The 21,960-nt window shown below is 35.6% G+C and overlaps 1 protein-coding gene across 2 annotated transcripts in view; it reads right to left on the reverse strand.

Moving 5' to 3' along the window:
• The window catches only part of NUP107 (nucleoporin 107), a 47,533-nt gene that overhangs the window by 12,137 nt on the left and 13,436 nt on the right, over window positions 1-21,960 (reverse strand). For both annotated transcript variants that reach the window (XM_005680201.3, XM_018047971.1), the window contains 11 exons: window positions 21,049-21,176; window positions 20,338-20,386; window positions 14,310-14,381; window positions 13,818-13,906; window positions 11,541-11,619; window positions 9,868-9,981; window positions 7,354-7,444; window positions 7,133-7,209; window positions 4,963-5,022; window positions 4,077-4,222; window positions 3,903-3,951 (listed from right to left, as the gene is read on the reverse strand). In XM_005680201.3, the coding sequence (XP_005680258.1) occupies window positions 3,903-3,951; window positions 4,077-4,222; window positions 4,963-5,022; window positions 7,133-7,209; window positions 7,354-7,444; window positions 9,868-9,981; window positions 11,541-11,619; window positions 13,818-13,906; window positions 14,310-14,381; window positions 20,338-20,386; window positions 21,049-21,176 (954 nt within the window). The remainder of the gene's footprint in view (window positions 1-3,902; window positions 3,952-4,076; window positions 4,223-4,962; window positions 5,023-7,132; window positions 7,210-7,353; window positions 7,445-9,867; window positions 9,982-11,540; window positions 11,620-13,817; window positions 13,907-14,309; window positions 14,382-20,337; window positions 20,387-21,048; window positions 21,177-21,960) is intronic.

Below are 21,960 nucleotides of genomic sequence, written 5' to 3' on the forward strand. Positions count from 1 at the left end.
AGTATGAGAAAGATATTGCCATTGGGACTCAAGGTATTATTTTTTGAAACAGAGAACTGTGATAAAACAATTTAATCTCTGTAAATGTTATAAAACTTGTTCTTTTTGCAATTAAAATGCTTTAATCACACGTAGACAGATATACTTTTATTAATGTATTTTACTGTTTTCCTTGACTGTCCATGGTGAACCATAAGAGAAGGGGACAGGTAACCAAAGCAAAATAAACTATAAGATTTCCTTCAATATAAACAGTGGTTTTTGAAAGCATTCATCTGCAAATTGTACCAAGAGTAATAAAATCCATCAAAATAGTGATTAGGCACAGAGTAGAAAAAATTTACAAGTAACATGCTGTTAGATTTTTTTCCTAAAGAAAATAATTTCTATATTTTTGGTCAATTTTTTTTTTTCTACATGGGATGGTTGATCGTGAGCCTGCAGCAAGGAAGCTAGCACCGACTTCTCCAAATCCACATTTCCTTGCCTCCAGTTCTTATCTGTCCAAAAGACAGGAAACCATAGACCTGCCTTTGTAGGAGGATTTTAATTTTTATTTGTCTAAATTTTCTTCCAGCAGTCTTTCTTTCTTTTTTACAAATATTTGCTCCACCTGGAACTGATTGTAATGCATGTCATGAGGCAGAGATCTAGCTTTATTTCAGATGGAAAATCAATTATGTCCATACCATGTATGTAAATAAACCACCCCTCTTCCTCTGAAAGGAAAAGTCATCTGTCCTTTATTAGGTTCTCATATATATTAGAATCTAATACAGACTTGCACGTTCTGATGATCTATTTATTCCTGTGCCAATTCTATTGTTTTATTAAATCGTTATATTATTTTATTATTAAGGAACAACGTAACTACTGTTCTTTTCTAAATCTTATTTCTATTCTCACTTACTCTTTTACTTGGAAATTTTCTGTTCAGAAATAATACCCCAAAGCAATACGTTTCAACGTTAACTTTGGAATGACTGATATTAACAACAAATCATCTCATTCGGGAAGGTGCTAAATCTATTTATTTGTGTCTTTCAATAAGATTCTATAGTTTTTTTATGGAGGTACTCAAACCCTTGGCTATTTATTCCTAGGCATCTTACAGTTTTGGTCAGTAATTTAAATGAGACTTTGGGGGGTATTTAACTTATATGCAGAGTACATCATGAGAAACACTGGGCTGGATGAAGCACAAGCTAGAATCAAGATTGCCAGGAGAAATATCAATAACCTCAGATATGCAGGTGATACCACCCTTATGACAGAAAGCGAAGAAGAACTAAAGAGCTTCTTAATGAAAGTGAAAGAGGAGAGTGAAAAAGTTGGCTTCAGTTCAGTTCAGTTGCTCAATCGTGTCCAACCCTATGAATCGCAGCACACCAGGCCTCCCTGTCCATCACCATCTCCCAGAGTTCACTCAAACTCACGTCCATCGACTCGGTGATGCCATCCAGCCATCTCATCCTCTGTCGACCCCTTTTCCTCCTGCCCTCAATCCCTCCCAGCAACAATGTCTTTTCCAATGAGTCAACTCTTCGCATGAGGTGGCCAAAGTACTGGAGTTTCAGCTTTAGCATCATTCCTTCCAAGAACACCCAGGGCTGATCTCCTTTAGAATGGACTGGTTGGATCTCCTTGCAGTCGAAGGGACTCTCAAGAGTCTTCTCCAACACCACAGTGCAAAAGCATCAATTCTTCGGCACTCAGTTTTCTTCACAGTCCAACTCTAGCATCCTTAAAGCTCAACATTCAGAAAACTAAGATCATGGCATCCAGTCTCATCACTTCATGGCAAATAGATGGGCAAACAGTGAAAACAGTGGCTGACTTTATTTTGGGGGGCTCCAAAATCACTGCAGATGGTGATTAGCAGGCATGAAATTAAAAGACGCTTACTCCTTGGAAGGAAAGTTATGACCAACCTAGACAGCATATTAAAAAGCAGAGACATTACTTTGCCAACAAAGGTCCATCTAGTCAAGGCTATGGTTTTTCCAGTAGTCATGTATGGACTATAAAGAAAGCTAAACACCAAAGAATTGATTCTTTTGAACTGTGGTGTTGTAAAAAGACTCTTGAGAGTCCCTTGGACTGCATGGAGATCCAACCAGTCCATCCTAAATGAGATCAGTCCTGGGTGTTCATTGGAAGGACTGATGTTGAAGCAGAAACTTCAATACTCTGGCCACCTGATGTGAAGAGATGACTCATTTGAAAAGACCCTGATGCTGGGAATGATTGAGGGCAGGAGGAGAAGGGGACAACAGAGAATTAGATGGTTGGATGGCATCACAGACTCAATGGATATGAGTTGGGGTAGATCCCAGGAGTTGGTGATGGACAGGCAGGCCTGGTGTGCTGTGGTTCATGGGGTCACAAAGAGTCAGACACAACTGAGTGACTGAACTGAACTGAAATCCTTTTCTTAATAGCTGCAACAAGTACAAAAAGGCTGTAATTTTTTTGTAACTTTATCTTGAATTTATAACTTTATCTTGGATTTAGACACTTTAAAAATTCTCTTAATTATAGTAACTTATTGATTCACAAATTTTCTAGATTTATACTTTTATCATATGTAAATGTTCCCCTCTTTTTAGATTTGTATCTATTCCTTGACTTTCGTTTGCTGGAAAATAAAATGATTTTGTTTTATTTGCTAGAATCTCCAAAACAGACTGATTTTTAAAAAAGAAAAATTTGATAAAGTATTAACTTTTTTTCACTATACAAAGAGATCTTATACAATAAAAAGGAAAAGATAAAATTCAACAGAAAAATAAGGGAAAGTTCTAAATAGGAAATTAAAAAATGGTCAATTAACACTGGAAAACTTGCTCAGCCTTATGAATAGACAGGGAACTATGAGAAGAACAGGGAGTTTCTACTTCCCACCTCATCTGATGGGTTGGCAAAAACAAACAATGACATGTGGGGCTAGTTGAGAAGGTAGGGAAATGGCCATATCAATAAATTATTTGTAGGAATATGAATTAATTGCTACAACCAGGGAATTAATTTAAAATACATATACCCTTTAACTCAGCCGCCCTGCTTTCAGAAAACTTATTGTAAAGAAACAGGACTAGTAGATAAGCATAAATAAGACTAACAAGAACATTCCCTGCAATGCTAGAAGTAACCCAAATGATTACCAAAAGGGGAATGATTCAAAAAGGATGTATCACATTTTATAGAATATTATAAACCTATTAAAAATAATAAGTTAGGTTGTTAAATTTATATGCATTAACTCAAAGTCAGTCTCATTAAACGGGGGTGGAGCAAAGGAGGGAGCCATAAACTAATGCAGGTAGAGTAACACGAAAAACAACCTCTAAAAACCAAAATCTTATATTAGAATATTTACATACATTTCTAAGAGTATGGAGAAGGATATGAAGGATACATATCCATGTTTTATCATCTCAGTGAATGAGAATAATCCTAAGGAGGCTGGGAGGAAATTTTATAAAGGTCTTACTTATATAATACATTTTTAGATTATTTTGTTACAATATATACTAAGGTCATTTTTTTACAGTTTTAAGAATATTACTTTAAAAAATACTAGATTATTTTGAGATCTAGGAAAATAAAGTTTTGTTGATTTTGCATTCCAATTTAATTTTTCAAGAAGAAATCAACTAGCCTACATGCATGCCATGTATTTCAATGAAATAAATTCTAAACTAAATAAACAGAAATGATATGTCATTCATATATGTAATTAAGTTTCTTCCTTTTAAAGCTATCTCTTATTTGAGTATGCCATAAGGAAAGGAAGAGAGAATATAACAAGATTCCACATACTTTTGTGCCTTTCAGCTATAGTACACAACAATGTAACATTTAGTTTCTGATTCCAATTATCCTAAAATATTAATATTTACCTTTTTATCAGTAGCTTGAAGTTCTTCAAAAACCTTTTCTAAGGTCCAACTTTTGAAACAAAAATCAAGAAAACGGATAAAGTAACATTAATATATAATATTAAAAAGACTATAGAATAAAACTTCAGAGCATACTACAAATCCTCATGGTGAAAAACAAACCAATAGACTCACTTTGCTTCCAAATATTCTCTAGGGAGTTCTTCAGTTTCATCCAGAGTCATTACTGATGTCCTGATCTCCTGTTCAACCAGACTGTCCACCATCACCCTGAAGTAGGCCCACACTGTGTCCTCCCAGGTGTCACAGACTGGAAGCAGCTTCACCCCGTTCCAAAACAGAAACATGCAGACAGTCAACAAAAAAAAGGAAAAGCAGTGGAACTTCTTGATATGAACTATAAAATCACTATAATAACATAAAACATATGGATTATAAGCTATCATCCAAATAACCCTGTGTCTCCAACTTCTTCCCAAACCACTTTTTGGTGGAGGGGCGCAGTGGGCAGCATGTGGGACCTCAGTTCCCACATGGAAGGAGAGGGGTGGAACCAGTAGCCCCTACAGTGGAAGCGCAGTCTTAACCACCAGACCATCAGGGAGATCCCTCAAGCCACATCTTCTAAGAAGTCTGGACTCTTATAGCATCAATTTTCCATGCTGATATAAGATGGTGTTCCAACGAATTAAAATAACATCCCTCAAAATAGCTATAAAATGCAGGGGATAGAGGGAGTTGCAAGAAGCACACGTACGTGAGACAATTCTAACAGTCATACTGTGCCTTAGGGGTACATTTATGGATAAAGCTATGTTACAAAAGTTATAAATGTGTATTGTAATTAAATTTACAATTCTGAGAAACTGAAGTCTGACTGCACAGATTAAAACATGGGATACATCAAATTAAGTAGCTCAAGTTACCATCTATTTCATAATAATCTTACCATCGTTATTCTTAGAAACTAGCTTAAGCTTATATGATTACTATATTAGAATATTTCATTCAGCCGATTCCATTCCATAGGAAAAAAGAATTATTAAAATACATTGCATACCTGCTTGAGATTCCCACTTAGAGCTGCATAAATTGCTCTCTCATATCTATTAAAAAGCTCCTGAAATACAATGAATATAAATAAAATTGAACTACTGTTTATCTCAGTATGTCATTTTTTTTCACAATCTGGAATTCTGCAGTATCTTCTAAACTGAACTTATTTGTTCCCGAACAGTTTCTAAACTTTAGTAAAAGATCTACTGGGGGACTAAGGAAGGATCCCTTAGTTTGATGTAGTCAATACTGAAATCTTCCAGAAAAGTCAAACAGCCAAATTTCAAATACAGAGTGAAAGCAGATTCAACTCTAATGGATGCTTTGATTATTTTACAGTCAAATTTTATTCCAGATAGAATCCGCATAGACGTTTTCTCCTATAAAATTGCTAAATACCTAACACTACCTGAAACTGATCTAAGAACATCAAACAAGGCCCTTGGAGCCTGACATGTACCAGTTTGCATCAAATTCCTAAGCAGAATTAATTATTTTCACCAAATTATCCCATTTTACTTTTGGATTCTATTAATGACATTTCCTGTTTTCTCATCATCCAAACAAGAGTCTTCAGAGACTCTCACTACATAATTGAGTCTTCCTCTGCCTTCTGTTTCCAGTTTCTGCTCCTCACCATTTTTTGTTCCTTTCTTTTCTACTCGCCATATTAAGCTAGGACAGGCCCTTATTTCTTAGTGTCTGAATAATTCTGATAGGCTTCTAACTGGTTTCTCAGTCTTTAGTTCATTCAATTTTAAGCCTATTTTCCACTGCCATGCTAATCTTCTTAAAGCACTGCTGTCACGCACCCTCAAGGTTTTGATGGTTCACTACTATCTATGGTACAAAGTTCCCATTCCTTGGAGCAACAATTGAGGACCACCACTGCCTGCTGTTAATCTTTTTCAGTCAACTTAGAGCAGCATTTGAGGACTACCACTGCCTGCTCTTATGTTTTTCAGTCATCTTCCCATTACAGTCAGTTCTGCTATAGTGCTTGTTTTGAAAATGTGAATTTGTTCCAATGCAATTGATTTATCAAGGAATAATTTGAACGTAATACAAACGTCCCATTTCTTTATGCACAATTTCATCCACAAGAAACACTGGTTGAATACAGGAAACAACACCTAACTGAACCAACCCACTTAGAAATACACAAAACTGACCCGCCTCAAACATCTACCAGCCCCCTGGGCTCTGCAGGTGTGTGTTAAATTAAATCCTTTTGCATCAATTGTTACAATTTTGTTTGACTTCAGATAGCCTCCTTCTATCACTTCTCAGTAACTCACAAGCTGCAACCCTCTGATATCCAGTACCACAAGCAAACTCCAGTTCTTTTTTAAGGTAAATTGCCATATTTATTGCAGTTACTTATGTATTTCCTGTTAATTTAACAGAGTGAAACTGTGTGGTTTTTATTAAGTTTTTATCTTTTTTAAGCATTATGATGGTTTTTGAGTACTGTGCTCATAACTCCATTTTCCCTCAAAGCTCTGGATTTTCTGCACCATTTGTCCTGCTGCAATGACTGCTAGGAATGCATAGGTCACGTCACAACAGAACTGACAATATTTCCTTTCGTGAGCTTTCTGTTCCAACCTGATAGACCTACCTTCCCTTGAGTTTTTCCCATCTAGGCATCCTATCTAGAATTCCCTCCTGTTTATCAGGACCAACAACTCAAATTTCTGAAAGATCAATTCAGTTCTCTCTTGGGAACCCAGCCCAGTGCTTATATGGTGACTTCATTTGCTACTTTTTTTTTTGCCTTATTTCAGCACTTAACTCTTAGTACTCAGTGTCTGAATGTGAAAGTGAAGTCGCTCAGTCATGTCCAACTCTTTGTGACCCCATGGACTGTAGCCCACCAAGCTCCTCCGTCCATGGGATTCTCCAGGCAAGAATACTAGAGTGGGTTGCCGTTTCCTTCTCCAGGGGATCTTCTCGACCCAGGGATCAAACCCAGATCTCCACATTGCAGGCAGATGCTTTAACCTCCGAGCCTCTGATTAGTAAAGCCTACCTTACTCTTCAGTCTGATTGAAAGTTCTAAAAAACAGGAACTTTAGTTCTTAACTACTCTCAAAATTCCACAGCATTTTCAGCAGGCCTTCAGTGTATTAAAAGTAAAAATCAGTATCAGTAAATATTTTATTATATCTTACATCTTCTGCCATTCTCCAACAACTTATTTTCCAAATGCATCTATATGGATTCCCTTCAACAGGTTCTAATTCTGTTCCTATAAAACAGTAAAAGAAATAAAGTTTACAGTTTACAATGAGATCTTACTTCAATAATTTCTAAAAACAAAAGCTATACTTCACAAAATTGCTATTTAGAGTTAAATATATCCCAACTCTTAGAATAAAATCTATTAAAATACCTCCATTAACATTGGGGTCATGATAGAGTTTCCAGCCTTCAAGTGTTGCAGCTCTCCAAGCCTGGCCACAGCGTTTGCAGAGTCGCTGTGCCTTTAGAAACAAGAAAAAGAGCGGTTGGCCATATAACCAATGCAATACCAAAGAAATACGTGTGCTTTGTAGAAAAATATAAGGGATTTAACAAAGGACTAGATAACTTATGGCACAGATGTCACAAAGGATGGTGTAGACAAATTAGTGATGGCATTTCACATATGCATGTCTTTCTGTGGTCCCTCCCTATCTTTCTTTCCCTAATAATCCCTTTGCTCTTTGATTTTGGGCTCACCAATAGGTGCTCATGGTGCCCGCAAGCATTTAATTCTGCTAAAGACAAATGGGTTATAGAGGTTGATGACCCCTGATTTATGTAAAAATAGTTAGTCTCTATAATGACAAGGGTGCTGTTGCTCATTCAGGCCATAAACATGATAAGTCTTTATGCTGAATGTGACCAATCAGATGCACCTGATGTACCAATGAGTTAAGACACATGTTTGTTGGTCCAGAATCTCTTCAGGAACCATCTCTCCCCCATTTAGTCACATGGTTTGAGTAGATCATATGATTCTACCTCTGAACTCAACTATTAGGCATGTGATCTAACAAGAATCACTCCTAGGACTCTTGCCAGAGATACTGGGAAAGAGACAGTCCTTTTGCTGGGGTTGCTCACTTGCAGGAAGATATAAGGATGGAGCTGCTGGTGGCTGTTACTGACATAAATGGCTCTTTAAGAATGAAATCATTGAGAGGATGGCAGAGTTAAGAGCCTGGACAGTATCTAATGACATCTTCTGAGTCCCTGGATCCTGCCAGATATAACCCTCTACACTTCTGTTCCAGGAACCAATCAATTCCCTGCTTGTAAGTAATGAGTTAGGTTTCTGTCATTTGAACCTATAGAATCTGATTAATACAACCAGTTAAAAAGCATCATACTCCAAACATATATTGAATGTATGGCTCATAAAAGTTATAAAAGCTATAATTAAAGCTATAATGTAGCAACATGGAAAAATATTTTTAAAATATTTGATATGTTATCTGAAAAAAGGCAGGACAAAATCTGAATGCACAATCTTAAAAACATTTGTCTAAGTGAAATTAGCTAGACACAAACGAGCAAATATTATATGATTCCACTTACATCATAGCTAAAATAGGCAAATTAACAGAGACAGAAAGTAGATTGGGTTACCAAATATTGAGGGAAAGGGAAAATGGGAAATTACTGCATAATGATTACAGAGTTTCTGTCTGGAGTGACAAAAAAGTTTTAGAAACAGACAGTGGTAATGATTGCACAACACTATGAATATACTTAATACCACTGAAATTAACATTTGAAAATGGTCAAAATAACAAATTTTGTTATACATCTTTTATATAATGAAAAAAATCAATAATGCAATATACCAAAAAACCACTGAGTTAGTCACTTGAAGTGGGTGAACGGTACAGTAAAAAGATTAAAAAAAAAAAAAAACACCTGGAGGTATACTGTGTTTACAATTATGTTAAAAACAGGTACAAAAGAAAAAGGGTTATAAGTAAATTTTTATTTAAAACTTCACTATCCGTGATTATGCAAAAGTAGTAGGACCTTAAAAGTTTTTGTTTTTCAAGCCTCTCAGTAATGTGATTATATTTTTGTTTTCTGTTGTCAAAAATACATCCCGTTTGCCATTGTGACTCCTAAAATCCTGCACGTAACTTGGCACAGTGGCTGGCCCTTAAATATTTTCTGAATAAATGAATATATGTTACTTCTTTTCTTAATTAAAAAATAAGAATGTTTAATAATCCAAGGGTTACTACTATAAGAAATTATTTAATATATGCTGGTGGTTTGTAACAGAGAAGAACAAACAACACTTTTGAACTAACATATTTCTAGCTAAAGAATATCATCTAGAGTACAGCAAAACAGGTACAACATAATATCTGATGCCTGAAGCACCTATGCATCAGACTCTCATTTAAAGGCGTCCACAAAACCATTCAGTAAACTGTGTTAATTAGATAGTTCACATCCTACATGCAAGATCTTAACTATCACAAAGGAGATTACATTTTAAAGAGGTGAAGTTAAAAGGAAGAAGTTTGAGGGCATCACAGTCTTCAAATGCTACACAGTATCAACTAGAAGAGCAATCAGGGTCAGATTTATTCTTAACCCTTAAAAATCCAAACTAGAAATAATGAGGTTATGCCTAGAGTACGAGGTACAAATATGGGAAGCCAAAGCTTAACTTCTTATAAAGAATTTTCTACCAGAGATATACAAACTAAAGGGTACTGCTTTCTGAAACAATGTGTTCTTTATCATTGAAAATGTTGGGCGTTAGACCCAGAAATACTGTGAAAAACATTAACGCATTGAGGAAGTATGCTAAGTTGTCACAAAGATCCCTTCTAACTTACAGTCTGTGACTTTTTGACATTGGACAAGCAGGGTATGTATCATTTACCTCTTCTGTCATTCCAGCACGAATTAGAGTGAAAAGATATTTGAGTAATCTGACTTCATCTTCTCTATCCAGATCATCAAGTGGCATCTTCTGTCTTATGGGAGCATCAGGGTCCTACAAAAATTAATCAACTATAAATCCTTTATATACATATATAATTTAAATATCATCGAGACGTGATAAACATCTCCTGAGTTTATATACTGAAATAAACTAATTTTAGTTAGGTAACAAAGGGAATGAAAAAGCTGTAAGTGTTCCAAATAAACATAATTGTCTGCTGCCCATTCGAAACACTCCACTGCTCCACAAAGCTGCATGCCTTAGTCAGGCAAGGCAGAGATATCACTAGCCCAGCCCAGAAACTCTAGAAATTCTACTCATAATTTAAGTAGACTTGAACTCTACCCTGCTGTAGCAACTACGTGGCCAAGTTAATCCTAAGCAGAATTAGGCCTACATGGAGAATGAGCAGAGAAACTCCAGCAATCACAATGCATGCCATGACTAGAAGGTACACAGCTGGTTCTTCCTGAGAATATATGAGAAGAGAGCCCAGTATGGGATTAAAAATACATAAAAATAAATCCATGTCCAACAAAAGAAATTTTAAAATAGATTTCTGATAAATACCTCTACGCTCTGACAGTTATTCCTAACTACCTTTCAAAATAGAAATGTGCATTTAAACACTAGGGATAACACTGGCCTCACTTCTGCGGCAAAGAGCACATATTATCTACATGATGAATTTCAGATGAAAAGCTATTTAAATGTGACTTAAAAGGAGGAAGTAAATCTTATTCCAAATGTTACTGAGCAATATGAGTATCAGTTCAAAAAATGGAATACATAATAAATCAACTGGCTAGTTCCACAAATATTTTTGCAGATACAATCATTCAATTTTGGAAGATGGTTTCTTTCTGACAAAAGGAAATCACTTTCCATAAATTAAGGATAAATGATTTTTAGTTGTTTGTTGTGGTATAATTTTGCTACAATTTATTACAAGCACTGTCAGTAGTTACCAAATAATTTTTATCAAAATGCACTTTTGTTACAAAATAAGAGTTTTACCCATCTTTTCAGTTACTTCCTTCTCTCACTCTTCACTATAAACTTTTAGTTCACGTGCCTCCACCTATCACAAAGCTCTGTTTCGTCATTTCTACATTTATTAGACTCTCGTTTTTTCAAACCCGCTGTTACTACCATTACTCATATCCTAGAATGACTTTTTTCTAACCTCCAGCTAATTCACAAAGCTTTATTTTCTCTCCCTGCTTTCTACATAGAAGAACCTTCTCAGGTCATCATCTTATATTTAGAGTTAAACCTTACTCTAAGGTTAAAATTAATTTGTTTTAATGCTGGCAAATCAGGAATACTTTCTACATTCTCTTTAACAATTTACAATCCATAGGCCACAGATGGGCTCAATACATGCCATTAAATTCAAATGTAACTTAGTACTTTTTAAGAGTTAAACAGTATATGCCATCCTTCAGAAATCTAAAACAAAGATCTAAAAGAAGAAAATACTCAGTCTTTAAGAAAATCCAATACAATATTGTAAAGTAATTAGCCTTCAATTAAAATAAATAAATTTATATTAAAAAAAAGAAAATCATTTAACTTTGAGGGCAACTTTCATTTCAAAGAACACTTACCAATTCAGTGACAAGAGGACGGACACTTCCTATATAAGAAGATAGCTGCCGCTGTTTCAAGGTATGCAGAGTATTTTCCCTGAAAATATATGTACAACTTCTTTTGAGAAGAACGATTTGTATACGTCTGCTTAAAGAATCAAGTCGACTCACAGTAAAAGTACCAACTCAGAAAAAGCATGAAAAACACTAAATACAAAAGGGCATTTTAGCTCAGATGACTAACAATGTTGAACATTTTTTCATGACTTATTGACCATTTATTTACCTGCTTTTGTAAGGTATCTGTTCAGATCTTTGTCTTTTTTATTGGGTTATCTCTTTGTTACAAGTTGGAGTTCTTTATCAACTACAGGTTCTTTATGATTCTTCCAATCTGTGGCTTGCCACCAATTCATTTTCTCAATTATGCCTTTTAATACGAAGTTTTTAATTTTGGTAAAGTCAAATCACTCTTTCCCCATTACTGCTTTCTGTGACACTGACTTATTCTCCAAGTCACAAAAATGTCCTCTTATATTTTCCTCTAAAAAGCTTTAAGTTTTAGCTTTTACAACTGGGATGATGATCCATCTTGAATTAACTACTGGGTACAGCACAAGGGGACCTTCCCAGGTGGTGCTAGTGGTAAAGAACCCATCTGGCAATGCAGGTTAGACCTAACAGATGCAGGTTCGATGCTTGGGTCAGGAAGATCCCCTGGAGGCGGGCACGACAACCCACTTCCATAGTCTTGCCTGGAGAATGCCATGGACAGAGAAGCCTGGCAGGCTACAGTCCACAGGGTCATACATAGTCAGACACGACTGAAGCAACTTAGTATGCACACACGGTGCAAGGGAGGTATCAAGGTTAATCTTTGTTCACACAGATACGCAGTTTTCTCTGTACGGTTTGTTCAAAGAACATTTCTTTCCATCCCGGGCTGCTTCGATGCCTTATTAAAAATAAAATGACCATGTATGTGTGGCTTTGTTTTAGGATTCTCTACTTAATTTATGGATTGGAAAAAAAAAGGAGACCAACAGGTTGAAAACTTGCAAAAATCTTAACAGACATTTTAACTTAAAAATTTTTGTTTCTGGGACTTCTCTGGTGGCTCAGTGGATAAGACTCCACACTCTTAATGCAGGGGGCGGGCCTGGGTTCAATCCCTGGTCATGGAACTAGAATCCACATGCCACACAGTTAAACAAGCATTTTTAAAATTTTTTCTGAAAATGGAAATTTCTTTCAGAAAAGTCAACAAGAATCAAGATTTAAGATTTTTAAAATATATATATTTGGTAGCATTAAGTTTTCTAGTTAAGCAGAAAAAAAATTGATTTGCAGACTTTATACACGTTACTGAATTCAAAGGCAAACTAAATGTTTCTCTTTTTTATATTATTTTTTATTGGAGGATAGTTGCTTTACAATATTGTGTGAGTTTCTGCTGTACAGCAAAGTAAATCAGCTATACGTGTACATATATCCCCTTTTTTGAGTTCCTTCCCATTTAGTGAACTTTTTTCTTTAACTCTTGAAATAAACTGTCCCTTTAACCTGGGGGTTGCTTTCTGGTTTCAAGGTTTTAACAATAAATTAGAAGCATTGCAGAATGTAGGGAAAAGGGGAAAAAAAGACACACAAAAGTAGCTAGAAACACAGTAGAATTCTCTTGATGATCAAACTATGATTATTAAGAAAATGAGTGCCTGACAACACGATCATGTCATTCTCTCATTCTCGAGGCTTCCTATCACATTTAGGATAAAGTTCCAAACCCTTATTTCGGCTGTCTGTCAAAGTCCTATATTTGTTGGCTCTCTTCAATCTCATTAACTACTATTCTTTTTCTTTGTTGTGTTCACACTGGCCTTCAGTGCAAATACTTTACCTTCTTAAAGTCTGTGCAGTTCCTGCTCTTGCCCAGAGCACTTGTCACTCAAGTTTTGTATGCCTGACCTTCTTTATTTCTTAAAAGCCTCTTACTCTTACTACCTATAACCTTACTTCCCTAGAGAGGCTTTCCTTGGTCACCTCTTCTACTTAAATCCCATTATTATCCTCTATCTATCAACTCTTGATTCCTTTTTCTTTCAAAGCTATTAACACCGAACAGGATATATGTATTTGCTGTCTAACTCTTACACAATTATAAATCCCATAAAGGCAGGGCTTTTATCTGTTTTGCTCACAGACAGAATTCAGCAAGAATTGAATAAATGGTTGTTGAAAGGTGAATAAACAAAATCAACATTAAGTGACTTCAGGAATAAAAGTTTAGTGACTTACCAATATACTGATTTTGCATAAAATTCAATATTATCGGAAAAATCTCCAATCTCATCTTTGGCAATGCTTTCTAACCAATCTACCACCAGCTAGGGAAGGGGGCAAAAAAAAAAGCATTAACTATAAGTTTTGTTAAGGATTTTATTTGAAGTAGTACTACTCCTACAATTAAAAAAAAGTTTCTAATTCAAAAAATACCAAGTAATAACTTTTTCTACCACTAGTTTTAGTTTTTAAAGATGTATAAATATTATGGCAAAAGAAATTTTCTAAAGGAATAATACAGTTTTTAATAGGCTATTCCTGTAAATGCTAGGGCTATTATTTGAAGAACAAAAAACAAGGTGCTTGCTTCCTTTTAATTATATATTAAAAGATGAAAAAGAAAAAAAATCTAAGGAAAAAGTTTAAAAATCTAAAAAACTTCATTTTTTAATGTCATTTATCTTTTCTCCATATTTCGCCCCCAAAATGTAAAAACTCTAGTCATACCTGACTTTGTCGGACAAGTGAATCTCTCTGAAACAATGCTTCCACAACTGCTTTTTCACTCGCGTTAAGAGCCTATTTTAAAAATTTGATGGAAAAAAAGAAAAGGTGCTCAAGAAACATTATCTCAACAGAATGGTAAAAGAGAACAACTATTTTAAGACAGCAAATCTGTATATTCACCTTTGAAAATTTTTTATAAATAAATTTCAAACTGCTAGATCAATGAGCAGCTGCTCTTACTTGATATTTTAATTCTTGGTTACACTTAAAATTTTTAAGTTCTGTTTCTCCAGAGATGTTGTTTTAGAGAACAATAAAACAAACATAAAACAAAATGAAGCAATTCATAATAAAGGGCAGGATGCAGTCATGAGGCATATTAGGAAATTAACATTTAAAAATTTTTAAATGTTTTCATTCTACACTAAAGTTGATAGATGATAAAACTTAGGAATAATCCAAGGTTCTAAAGACTGACTTAGACAACTTGATATAAATATTAACAAGTTAAATCAAGCAATACAGTAAAAGTATGGCACACAATGACCAAATCTACTAATTAATCCATCTTATTCATGGTTCAAGGAAGAGAGATACACATGAATCGTGCGAACACGTATGTGTGCTCAGTTGTGTCCAACTGTTTGTGACACCATGGACAGTAAACCCGCCAGGCTCCTGTCCATGGGATTTTCCAGGCAAGAATACTGGAGTCGGTAGACAGTCCCTTCTCCAGGAGATCTTGATAGATGCCAAAATGCCATTTGATAAAAATATCCTCGTAAATTAGAAATAAAAGAATATTTTGCCAATGTAATGGAGTATCTATTAATAGTTGAAGCCTACAGCAAATATACTTAACTGTAAAGAGAGACACTCCTTTTAGAATCCAGAAGATGGAAAAAATAAGAATTGCTGCAATTACTCAAATTTACTGTTAAAGTTCTAGCTAATATATAAAACCAGAAAAAGCACTAAGTAGTTAAAAATATGGAAAAAGAGTCACAGTCATCACTATTTGTAGATTAACAGGAATGCCTACCTAGAATAGTATGATAATCAACAAAAAACTATTAAAACGTGTAAGTGAGTTCAATAAATAGCCAAATATAAGATAAATAATCTTCCAAGATGTGTATCTCACTAGCTGGGAATGAAATAAGTATTTGTAGAATAAATAAATTAAACGATTGAAAAAATATTTTTAAATATCAAGTGAAAAAGCAAGTTAACAAATGTGGTTGAAATCATTTATTATAAAATAAAAGTATCTTTTCTTTTTTGACTATTCATAGTTGCTTTAAACATAGGTTACTTTTTGTAATAAGAACACAAAAACAATTAAACCCTAAAAGAGCACCTGGTCTTTATGGTTTCAAAGGCATATTTTTACCAAGGATTCAAAGAACAGGTTAATTACTATAATTTTCAAACAAAACACACACACGCGTGCACACACACACACACACACACACACAAAGATGGAAGATGTATGAACTTGTTCTGCAGAGGTGGCACAATCCTAGGCACCAGAACTAGATATGAAAAAGTCACTAAAAAAGAAAATATATTTGGGAAACTTCTAAAAAAAGCAGCTAATAAAATTTAGTAGCATATTTAAGAATATATCATAACTCAAAGTTTATTCTGTTTGAGGATAGTTCAACATTAGAAGAACTATTAATGCAAACCATTATGCTAATAAATTAAAAGTTATCTATAGGACTTCTCTGGTGGTCCAGTGGTTAAGAATCTACCTGTCAATGCAAGGGACACAGGTTTGATCCCTGGTCTGGGAAGATTCCACATGCCAAGGAAAACTAATCCCATGAACTTTAGAGACCATGCCCTGCAACTAGGGAAAATCCACGCAGCAACAAGACACAGTGCAGCCAAAAATAAATTTAAAACAGGTATCTACAGAAGATAAAAAGCATTTGACTGCAACTCTTAGCTAGCTAGGAGGAAAAAAAAATTCTTATTCTTCACTAAAACAAAATCATTCTTATCAAAAGTCAAATACAAGAAAGGAATACCTGCTATCATTGATATACTTGTATGGGAGTTCTTAGTCCATGATATAAGGCAAGTAAGAGGAATAACAGACTATGGACTTCCTTGGTGGTACAGTGGATAGGAATCCTCCTGAGAATGCAAGGAACATGGATTTGATCCCTGGTCCAGGAAGATTCCACATGCTGTGGGGCAACTAAGCCCATGTGCCACAACTATTAAGCCTGAGCGCTAGAGTTCCCATGCTGCAACCACAGAGCCTGTGCACCCCAACTACTGAAGCCCACTGGCCTACAGCCCGTGCTCCACAACAAGAGAAGCCACAGCAATGAGAAGCCCATGACTGCAACCAAGAGTAGCCCTCGCTCACTGCAACTAGAGAAAGCCCACACACAGAAAGGAAGACCCAACACAGTCAAAAAATATTAGAAACTAAAAATAAAGAGTAAAACTTTCCTTTAAAATATAACAGAGTAGAAGGATTAAAAGAAATTCATTATTAGTAGATGATTTCTGCCAACAGGGAAAACCCAATAAAATCAAATTTAAAACTTATTGGAGCAAATGAGAGGTCCAAAAGACGGTCAAATATGAGCTTTACATGTAAATCATTAGAAAATGTATTAGGAAAGGAAAGTCATTCTCAACAGGATTAATGTAAATCCTTTATAAATGACTTTTATGAAGAGCACAAATCTATGTAATCTATAAAAGATCTAAATAATTAGAGATGCCATATTCATGAACAGGAAAATCCAACATAGTTGAGACGTCAGGTCTTCCCAAATTAATATACAGATTCAATATTATTTCAATAAATTTCCCAAAAGGACTTTTTCAAAAGGAAATGAAAAAGTTTATCTGGGAAAACGTGTGCAAAAATAACCCCAAATGTTTTTTAAAATGAAGAGAAGACTTACCCTACAAAATAGCAAAACTCCTGAGCTACAGTGACTCAGTTGTGTAGTACTGGTTTTCAAATAGAGCAATCAAAACAAAAAAGATCTATGTATAAATATGATAGGGCTTCCCTGGTAGCTCAGCTGGTAAAGAATCCACCTGCAATGCAGGAGATCCCAGTTTGATTCCTGGGTCGGGAAGATCCACTAGAGAAGGGATAGGCTACCCACTCCAGTATTCTTGGGCTTCCCTGGTGGCTCAGCTGGTAAAAAGAATCCACCTGCAACGCAGGAGATCTGGGTTTGATCCGGGATTGGGAAGATCCTCTGGAGAAGGGAACAGCTACCTACTCCAGTATTCTAGCCTGGAGAATTCCATGGACCGTATAGACCATGGGGTCACACAGAGTCAGACATGACTGAGCAACTTTCACTTTCATAAATATGATAAAGGGTGTCAGGATAAATGGATATCTGTTGGGAGAAAGTTAAATCTCTTGCTCCCTTCACAAACAATCTGGATGAATTAACTTCTTGTATAGGGAAAAAAACTTCAAGTAGAAGAAAACATTGAGAATAATATTCACATGGGTAAGGCCAGCCTTCCTTAATAAGATACAGTGAATGATAAAGGAAAGCAGGACGGATGTTGATCAGTTAAAGATGGAAATACCTGCTTGACAAAGACCCCTGAAACAAAGCTGAAAGACAAGTGACAGAAAGACTATCTTTACCATGTTGAGGAAAGAAAAAGGAAGTAATGAACAGACAAGTGAGCAAAGAATAGAATTGATACAATATAAATACTTCAGAATGAAAACACTCCATCTTACTAATGATTAATGATATGCATATTAAAATGAGGTACTTCCCCTCCAACTGGCAAAATCAAATGATTGACAGAGCAAACATTTTCACATACTATGACAGTGTGAACTAGTACATTTCATTAGGAAGGCAATCTCTCAAACTTTGTCCCAATGATTTCACTTCCAGAAATATAGGAAATCCTCAAATATGTAGCTAAGTGCAAACGTTCATTGCATTGATTCCTATAAGAAAAATTCTGGGAACAATTTAAGTATGTCCAGCAGAAAGTCTGAAAAAAATTATGGTACATTTATACTTTAGCATACTATGAAAAAATAAGGTTAACTTATATGAACTGACATGAAAAAAACTAAAAAATATTGATGAATAATAAAAACTCTCAGTGGACTTTCCTGGGGGATGAGAATTCGCCTGCCAATGCAGGGGACACAGGTTAAATGCAGGAAGATTCCACATGCCACAGAGAAACTAAGACCCTGGGCTGACCCTACTGAGCCCACGGACTACAACTACTGAAGCCCATGCACTCAGAACCTGCACTTCTCAACAAGAAAAGTGACCACAGTGAGAAGCCTGCTCACCAAACTAAAGAGAGCCCACACAAAGCAATGAAGACCCAGTGCAGCCAAAAATAAAATGAATTTTTTTAAATTTAAATTAAAAAAATAAAAACTCTCAGTATAATGTATAAATAAGAGCATACTATATGGTAAAGAAGAAAAGAAAAAAAAGAGAATACCCCCTTCTCCCCGCCCAAAACATCCCTGCCAAACAAAAGCCAGGAAGACTCGACAAAAGTTACTGACATAATTCCTAAGAAAAATGATGAAAGTTTGGCTTAAGTGGTGGCAACAGAAATAAGATGAGAGATTAGAACTGCAACAGAAGAGACAGAGTCAGCAAAGTCTACACGACGTGCAGTTGTCTCTGAGATGAGGCAGAGACCAGTCTAGACCCTGGCTACTCAAAGTGCAGTTTACAGACCAACTACACCAGCACCATCGGGAGCTTGTTAAAAATGCAGACTCGTAGGCCCACCCCAGACCTACCTAATCAGAATCTGCACGTTAACAAGATCCCCAGGTGACATGTGCGCTGCAAAGTTTGAGAATTGCTGGCTTAGGGAATGTTCATTGGTCATGGTGCTATCCACTGAAAAACAAGAGTGGGTTTGACTTTTGACAAGTTGGAGTTATGGTACTTGAAAATTATTTTGCTTTAAAAGAAAAAAAGAAATACATTTGACCCAGGAACAATGCAAGGGTTAGTCAGGGTTATCAATCCTCCTTGTACTCGAAAATCCAAATATAATTTTATAGTTGGTTCTCTATACTGCTGGTTTCCTCTGTATTGGAGGTTCTGCACCTGAGAATTCAACCAACTGCAGATTGCCTAATACTGTAGTATGCGTTTAGTGGGGAAAAAAAAACAATCTGCATACTAAGTGGACCCACGTTGTTCAAGAGTTAACTGTAGAAAGTGCTGACTTCTGAAGGGGGGCAAAGTGGCTAGATTCCCACAGGACTGCTGGGAGGTGAAGAGAACTATGAGAAGATGATTTACAGAATGAGACAGAGTCGGGTGACTCATTCCCTTCAGGCTCTATTCTCTCTGCTTGGAGTCTCTAGGAGAGGACAAAATACATTCAGCACTGCAAACAAGTCTGCACAATTTAACAACTTGACTAATACCTGGTGTGCTGCAGTCCACGGAGCTGCAAAGAGTTGGACACGACTTGGCGACTGAACAACTAATACCTTTACTAGGAACCAAGTCACTGCAACACCCCACCCAAATTGCACTAAAAAAAAAGCTTCTGCTGAATGGCCTAAGGGACAGCTCCTTAAAATTTCCTAGAAATTCAGTGTTTCAAGTCAAGTGAGACACACCCTTCACTGTCTTAGAGGGTCCTTGGTCTAAAGGAAGGCATTTTTAGAACACTGTGATTGCTCTTCCCAAGGTTTAACTAAATATTTCAAAAAGACATTCTCAACTTGATCTTAAAAAAACACCCATGAAACTTCTGTGTATATATATGTACAGATGCAAAGAAAATGTCTGGTAGGATACATACTAAATTGTTAGACTGAACAGTACGAAGGATAAAACAGAACTTACACCTTTCACTCTACAGTGTATATCAGTTTTGCTTACTGTATCTTTTATTTACTTGTAAAATTTTAAAAATGGAGAAACTCTAGATGGAGGGTTAAAAATCAAATTCTACTATAAAAACCATTTAAATTTTTAAGCATTTATAAAGGAAAAAACAATATAAAACTTACAGTAATTGCAAACATACTTTCATCTTCTAATGCAGACTGTATTCGGTCTCTGGGGAAAAACAACACAAACTGAAAAAGCCTTATTTCACAAGAGTAAATGAAATCACCATTAAGCTAATACACGCACAAACCTGCATTCCATCTGGGGTAACTTAGCCAACATGCTTTAAAAACAAGAATCAAGTAGTAAATGCCTTCTGACTCTAACATTGACAAAAATAGTATTTACTAAAAATAAACACAATACAAAGTCTTTGATGGCCACCTACTAATGCATAAACTTAACTTTTCAATGTAACGTTTTTACATGGCCAAAATGAAAAAATACGATTTTCTCTTGAGGTATTCTCACTGGGATGAGAAAGCAACAGAATGAGAGCCTAAACCAAGGAGCATCTAAGAAAAATTTGGTTAACTTCTCTCAGACTTCTACATTATATTAAGTGTATCTGCCACTTTCTTCCTTAATCTATCTTCTTCTAAATATTGCTGTGTTTTTAACACTTTCCTTAAATCTTTACAAATATCCAATTCGTGGTAGTTACCAACTTTATGATTTAATATTCCCCTCTTTCCTCCTAACTCACCTCTGACAACTAAAGGCATTAGACATGATAAGCATCATAAAATGGCAGAACCTATTTCCAAACACACCTCATTCTAACTTCTAAGTTAATCGCCAGTTTATTTCTGAGTCCTACACAACTTTACCTATACAAAGAAGCCAGCAGCCTCCATGTGACCATCTCCTGTTGAAGAAGCCACAGCATACTGGCTGTTTTTGAAAACTTCTGAAGTCCAGGTGTTGCTCGGCTCACTATTTTATTCAATATATTTACCTGAATTAAAGACACAAATGTAAAAAGGTTTTCTGTAATTCTGAGTCACAATTTTGTATTCTTCAAGTACATAGTGCCAAAAGTACAAATTTACATTACAAATTTTTCCTGTCTATTGCCTTTTTAAATTAAATGTAATATAACATTCCCACTAGAAAGGGCCTTACTTTGAAGTAAGGTGTGTCTAGGTGAGTGTGTATGTAAAAGTTTAACATACTGTAGATTTCAGATTCAACAGTAACAGCCATGAGTACATTTTTCTCCCTGTAGATCAACCCAGAAGATAGCTATATCTAACCTATGCTTGGTAAAATCATATGTCATGAACCAACAGAGCAGAATGAACATTAAAAATAAGATACTTTCAAATTATCTGAAAAACTTATACCATATAAAAAAAATTAAGAAAAATTCTCCTACTGGTACAAAGACTTTTGTACCAGTCTTTTCCTAAGATTCTTTTTCCTATTTGGAACCAGTCTGTTGTTCCATGTCCAGTTCTAAATGTTGCTTCCTGACCTGCATACAGATTTCTCAAGAGGTAGGTCAGGTGATCTGGTATTCCCATCTCTTGAAGACTTTTCCAGTTTGTTGTGATCCGCACAGTCAAAGGCTTTGGAATAGTCAATAAAGCAGTTTTTCTGGAACTCTCTTGCTTTTTCGATGATCCAACGGATGTTGGCAATTTGATCTCTGGTTCCTCTGCCTTTTCTAAAACCAGCTTGAATATCTTGAAGTTCACGGTTCACGTACTACTGAAGCCTGGCTTGGAGAATTTTGAGCA

Source organism: Capra hircus, chromosome 5 (genome assembly GCF_001704415.2).
Source record: "Capra hircus breed San Clemente chromosome 5, ASM170441v1, whole genome shotgun sequence".
In the NCBI taxonomy this organism is placed as follows: domain Eukaryota; kingdom Metazoa; phylum Chordata; class Mammalia; order Artiodactyla; family Bovidae; genus Capra; species Capra hircus.